Source organism: Perkinsus marinus, assembly GCF_000006405.1.
Source record: "Perkinsus marinus ATCC 50983 genomic scaffold scf_1104296948084, whole genome shotgun sequence".
NCBI lineage: Eukaryota > Perkinsozoa > Perkinsida > Perkinsidae > Perkinsus > Perkinsus marinus.
The window spans coordinates 139,252-145,682 of record NW_003210321.1 but is presented as its reverse complement, the minus strand read 5'-3'; the positions used below and the strand labels follow the sequence as shown (position 1 = coordinate 145,682).

Sequence of the window (6,431 nt, the reverse complement as noted above, 5' to 3'; positions counted from 1 at the left end):
TCCCGAGAGAGGATGAAAAGGACGCACTTTCGTGTCCGAATTCAGAAATTAAGTTTTCCAAAAAGTGATTTACAAGTCTGAGTTGCAAGCACAAGTAGCCCGAAACTTGATCCTAGTGGACAATCAGAAGGCAAGAGGGTTGAACTGCGAGTGACGCATTTAGTAGGGCTTTGCTCGAGTGCCGAACGCAGTGTCACTCTCAGCGCGCTTGCGCAACACTAATCCCGGGCTCCAAATTTCATTGTAACTAACCAATTAACCACGAGTGGACGGTGTGGCACACAGTGTGTGCATCCCTCCGTCATTCTGTCGAACGCAAAGCAACTGATGTGATATGAAACAGAATGAAACATGAGAATCATTCACGTCACGTCCTCAGCATACATCAATAACCACTCAGCAGCTCGAGCAACGTCATGTCGACTGTCTTCATCTAGATGTGGTAATACTTCTGCTATCTGAGAATAGCCATTTCCTTACTAGTACACTGTCAATGAACCCATACGTACTTTCCGATACAAAATAGCAAAGTCGCTAAGAGCCAGTTCTGTCACCGAGTGACGAGAAGCCAAGCCAAGAAGTCGCGCCCACACTCGCACATTCAATGCCTCATATCTAAGTACTCGGCTAGGTAAACAGAAAGGCGACAAGCCTCTTACCCATGAGCATCAAGTTTGGGGTAATGTATGGTGTAGTTGCATAGACCCGTCAACATCTGCACGGCTCCTCTGCCAGAAAGACCACTACTGAGCTCCACGGCGGCCTCAGGGGCCAATACCTATAGAACTATAAGATCTTAGACTTTCTTCCCGCCAGCTCCTACCACTCGATCACCAACATACTCTGCAATGAGTTTCCCACCGAGGGACTTCTCCGCCATGATTCGTAGTCCCCTAGAAGTGCAAAAGCCCGCGGTAAGGTTTTTCAACGTGACCATGGTCCACCCTTGATTGAGTGGTACGTTTTCAGAAAAGTCCCCACCGGCTCGGGCCGAGGTATGGTCGTTGGCAGCTCGAGTGATCAGATCATATGTACTCCGACCAACTGCAAATCTCCCAATCCTCTCCGCTAACGTTTTCATGTCCACTCACGTTTCCCACGGCAATTTACCGGCTCCTGGCGGTTGATAACTTCGCCTAATACCATCCGAAGGACTTCCTCAGCCGCCCCACCAGTACTCGGTGCTCTAGCTGCCGTCAGGGCCAGCTCAGAGAACTCGTAGCTACTGTAATGCAGTCGGCGGATTGACGACAGGCTTTCTTGGTATAGGGCGTGCAAGGTCGCCAAAGCTGAGAAAGCGAATGAGCCTCCGAATATGGCTGGGGTATGATACCTTCCTGCTTGGCCGTTTTCGACAACTCCTTTGAATCTGCCTTGTCTCTCGCCGCCCTCATTCGTCTGGTAACTTCGACATTTGTCATGTGTGATAGCTGAGATAATAATACTCGCGCCCAGGACAGATAGAAGCCTCACCTCAGAATTGTCGTCAGACGTCGTCAGTGTTCGCAAGGGCCGTTGTGCCTTCACAGCCGATCGGAGGTGGATCGACAGTCGATGCATCAGAAGAATCTCCGTTCAAACGTCTATTATAGTATTTCAAAGAATTGAGGTTAATGTGGCTCTGCCTCTCTGTCACCCCTCGCATGCACTACAACCAAACTGCGCCATAGTCACTGATAAACTTCTTGACACCTTCCTCCTTTGGAGAATATGCTTCTACCACACCACAATTAACAACTATAATCTATCAGTGGTTGAAGCCGTGTCCTGCCGACATTGACTTATCATCGTCTACAGTAACTCCCTCATTGAAATGGTTAAGTCCTCACCGTTTCTGCATAGAAGCTGTTCCGACCCCCCTCGCTTCTCCCTTGCACCGGTCAACCTGGTCCTGCATGCACCATCGCTATCCTTAACTCCAACACTGGCCCCCTCAAAGAAGGACAGAGAAGCGGACTAAACAATGATGCCCAAACGGACATCCTCAATTGTCTTGTACCCTTTCCCCATCAAGGAACTGTTCTTGCACCCGTCTGCCTCCCATTTCCCCTATTGCCATACACATCTCGCTACGTCTGTCTACTCCACCTCAAGTACAGGATGAGGTAACGGCTTGTACGTATCCTTACAGACTACCATGAGACTACCATTCCCGCATCACCACAACTCAAGACTGACCTCTACCAAGACGTCGAAACGACGAGTTCGTTGTAAGATACCAGTAATCGTAGTGGTAAAGTTATTTACGTCGGCTGCGCTTACCAACCACCTCAGCCATCGACCTCCATCGGCTCGGCCTCATCCTCCCCCGATTTCACCTGCAACCCCATGAAGCACATTATCAACCCCAAACTCTCGCACATACCTGACGAGCCGTCTTCTTCCCCATCTGGTCCTCGAGGCTCTTCTTCACAAGACGACACTTGTTCTGCATCACCACAGCCACCTGGGGGGGATTAACAACAAGGTACCGACTGGGTATGGTTTATCGCGAGTCGCGACAGAAAAGTCCTTTCCTGCTATCAACAGGTGGCGGAAACACTTCGAATCAGAAAATTCGATGTAGTACCACGACAGGGGGCGAGGGGACTCACGTGATCAGGAGATTGCATCATATGGACATTTGTGGCGGGTTCGATAGTAGAGAAGATTCCATTGATTCGAGGAGTGATGATGATGGTGATGTTAGTGACATGTTCGAGGACAAGCCCGCCCCACACTGTAGGAAGTTTCTGCATCTCTCAACCGGTTTCGGAAGTCAATGTGAACAACTCGATTCATGTCGAGATCGTCTCTGTTTATCTATGAAGTAAACTCTATGTTTCCGTTGTTCATAGGGTCTCAGGTCGGCTGATACTCTATCGTGATGGAGTCGAAGGGTCTTTCGATGGAGTCAACACCCTGCCGCTGCAGCGGAGTCGTGAGGTTCTCCTGCTTGGCATCACGGATCGGGTAAGGCCACTGCAGTCTACACTTCAATTCAACTTCCAGTTCTGAGTAGTAGTTAGTTTAGTGCCGTTGAATTGAAACGGTATGCACCTCAGCGATGTGTGATGACGCGTTTGATTTAGTCAGACGTGACGTCGTGGCTGGAAGAATTTGCTGACAGTATACTGCATGCGTCTTACTTAATCTACGACTCCTACCCTGAACTCGCCGATAACACGAATACCACATGTAGGCAGTATTATGAGCCTCCTATCGATTGGCTTGTCAGAGTGTGGATCAGACTCTCACTCGTGTTCAGGCATAGGTAGTGTCCTCATCTACTTCCAGTCACAGAGTGCAGCTGACAAATTCTACAACCGCTATCATAACAGGTGAGTAGTTGGCTGCTGGACTTCACTGTGATTCCGTATCATTCTGTTGCGAGGCACTTTGGCGGGTCAGGGTCGAGACATACTGCGGGCCCAGTCTGTTACGTCGTATTCCTGAGTGAACTGCGAGTGAGCACCTCCAAAGGCATAGAAGAATTCAGAGCCAATGCTAGCGTCAGACAGGGCCGCGGCACTCCGGTAGGGACCGGTGACTTGCAGGGCTTCATCATAGTTGTCATGTCGTGATAGTTGCCATCGTGTCCATATTGTCTTGAGCGTTTGGATGTGACCGTTACCGGTATTATTACTGGCAAGCACGGATGGCTCGAGATGCCGTCTGGTTCAAACCGAGCAGGTAGTTCTTCGCTTGGAAGTTGGTCACTTATTGCTTTCGTAGATTGGTGTGCATGTTGCGAGAAAATGCTGATGCCTGCTGCCACTATGAAGTGTGAACAGTGGGAGGCTATGCATACTCGGGAAGCTCCAATGTGGGTAAGGTCCTGCTATCGAAGCCCTCGAGCTGAGGTATTCCCATTTCTAGGTTTGCCTTGTATGTGGTCATGTGGGGTGTGGGCGATACACTAAGGCGGCCTGTGCTAAGCACCATGCGTTGGAAACTGGACATAGTCTTTGCGTGGAGGTGTCCAGCGGTCGGATTTGGGACTATGAGAGGGACGCATTTGTGCATCGACGGCTTGTAGGGTGCAGAAACGAATAGCTGCTGAGTTCTCAGTATTTCTCGGTAGGTACAAGAGTCTGGTAAAATGCTCGACTTGGAACCAGCGGCTGAGTCCTCCTCGCCAGAATCATCAGCTGATGGTCATGGAGTGCGAAGGGTGGGTATCAACGCAGAACCCAGCTCAACGGCCAGAAGCGAGTTGGATATACTCCTGAGCTCACAGATAGAGGAAGAGCGTCGACGGGTAGCTCTGGACCCTTGTCGAGGAGTATGCATGATGAATCATCATTGATGATGATGTCAGTACGAGGAAGCGTGTGCGGAGTTGCAGGCAGTTGGTGAAAGTCGAACTACGCATGAACGTTATTTGATGGAGATGGTTGACATGCCTGAGCTAGAGAGGACCGAGTAAGAAAGAGCTCACTGTTGAGATGTTCGGAAGTGGGACGTTTGATTTCTACATAGGGGTCTTCTGAAAAGTAGGAGGGAAGAAGTGAGTGCACTTCGACACGAGTTGAAGCGGTTACGGCGATTGCGAACTAAACGCGAGAAAGAGTTGAACGATATAAAAAAGGTGAAGGAGCTCCGCTGTGTTCTCTATCAGTTGGAGTTTGTCAGGACCTCGCCACGTTGAGGTCGGAGAAGATGTCTCTGGATAAGCAGGTGGCTAACACGCCCTTGGTAGGGATTGAGATAGAGGACGACAAAGAAGTGCAACGATTGAGAAAGGAGATAAGACTATCACCCTGATCGACGTTGACTGTGGTGACTAACATGGTCAGGTTGACGAGCTATCATTGCGTATAAGTGATCTCGACAGTTCGCCGCGGCATAATGGAGTTTCTTGAGCTATGGGGCATCTGTGTTGCACAGTGTCATTACCCAGCTCTATCCCTTCCGGCGTTCGGTCGTGGGTCGGGGGACACGCGGAGCCATCAGCTAATGGGGTTAGCCTCGCACTGAACGAGGCATGACTCTTTTTGAAGCACCGCTAGCCGTGGTAAATTTCGCGTCAATATAGCTCAGAAAGGAGTGCGCTTACTTGCCGAGGAAAATGGCCCAACGAGTTGACCTAGTACTCACAGTGCAGTAGACAATGAGTTAGGGGGTTGGGGTACGTACCAGTAATCGTAGTGGTGAAGTTATTTACGTCGGCTGCACTTACCAACCACCTCAGCCATCGACCTCCATCGGCTCGGCTCCATCCTCGGGTTCTATCCCAAACTCAACCTCACACGGACAATTAAATGGTGGATGTCTGAAGTCTAGCCGTAGTTAGTAATACGTGCGAAGTACGCGGCGCCACCGTGTTAAAGGTCCGTGACGCGGTAGTAAGTGGGTAAACGCTGTCACCTAAAAGTGTCAAAGCATGTGTGTTCTCCTACACACCTCAGCCCAAAATTGTATCAACAATCGGTCGTTAGCTGCATTGATCCCTAATCAAGGGTCCACATTCGCGAGGAATGTTTTTAGTTGAGATTTGCATAGTAACCGTCCTACAGGTATGAATAAAATTATGATAACAGTATTGGTCATACTGGGGGTGACCAGGAGCGCGAATGTATTGTGCCCTCTTAGTAAGGGTAGTCAAGAATACGGGTACATACAAGTGAGTAAGGACAACAAGTAGGATGCTTGTACGGAAACAATGTCGATCATGGCGGCTCTGTTCAGATATTTCTTCGTGGCTATGGAAGCTGAGGAAGACCCAAAAACAGCATCTACCTTTGTGTTTCTCCGAGGAGGTTTGGGTTTCAGCAGCATCGGAGGGGCAATGGCGCAGGGACCATGCTTCATTTCAACGACTACGGACAAGCCTGAGTTGAACCCGTGAGGACCTGGATCATCTTCGATCATTCCTTTACCATAATTCTCCCAGATATTCATGGACGCAGAAGGCCAACAGCATTTGGGTGGACGCCCCGGGACCTACTGGCTTCAGCGAAGGACCAATTGAGCCAGACCTGAACGCGGTGGTGAATAATTTGTGAGTTACTCCTTGTGGGACGTCCTTAGGCAACTGATTTGGAGCACGAATGTCCCGATGTTCTTTCATTGCGAGTTCCAGAGGACTTCTTAGCATTGATCAATCGTGATTCCTTGCAGGATCGAATTCGTGACGCAGTTCTTCAAGGACCATCCAAACTTCAACACGAAGGTGTACATAGTCGGTCTCTCTGCTGCTGGTACGAGGGTAACCCTCGGAGGATTCGTTACGCCTCCTGAATCAGGAATCCTGAGATATGCCAACGACTCGGTGAGACCGAAATGTTCCATCTCGTTTGTAGGTTCTATCGCTGCCATGCTGGGTACTGCCATCATTTCGTCAGATCTCGGGATTCACCTTTGAGGCGTCATGCTGGGCTCTTCTGTCATAGATCCAGGGGGCTACGTAGGTGCAACTTTTCTATGAGAACTGGGCAGGTGTGCGTTTT

The 6,431-nt window shown here is 49.7% G+C and overlaps 2 protein-coding genes across 2 annotated transcripts; one reads left to right on the top strand and one right to left on the bottom strand.

Moving 5' to 3' along the window:
- Positions 1-362: 362 nt before the first annotated feature.
- On the bottom strand, positions 363-880 carry Pmar_PMAR000762 (hypothetical protein; the record flags this gene model as incomplete). Its single annotated transcript, XM_002778876.1, has 4 exons — positions 363-458; positions 510-615; positions 660-778; positions 824-880. The coding sequence occupies 4 exons, from the start codon at positions 878-880 to the stop codon at positions 363-365; spliced, it is 378 nt and encodes a 125-aa protein (XP_002778922.1).
- Positions 881-2,615: 1,735 nt separating this feature from the next.
- On the top strand, positions 2,616-4,408 carry Pmar_PMAR000761 (brca1-associated protein, putative; the record flags this gene model as incomplete). Its single annotated transcript, XM_002778875.1, has 10 exons — positions 2,616-2,721; positions 2,846-2,952; positions 3,072-3,177; positions 3,248-3,320; positions 3,374-3,515; positions 3,567-3,672; positions 3,715-3,809; positions 3,859-4,014; positions 4,064-4,240; positions 4,301-4,408. 10 exons carry the CDS (start codon positions 2,616-2,618, stop codon positions 4,406-4,408), a joined length of 1,176 nt encoding a protein of 391 aa, XP_002778921.1.
- Positions 4,409-6,431: the final 2,023 nt, after the last annotated feature.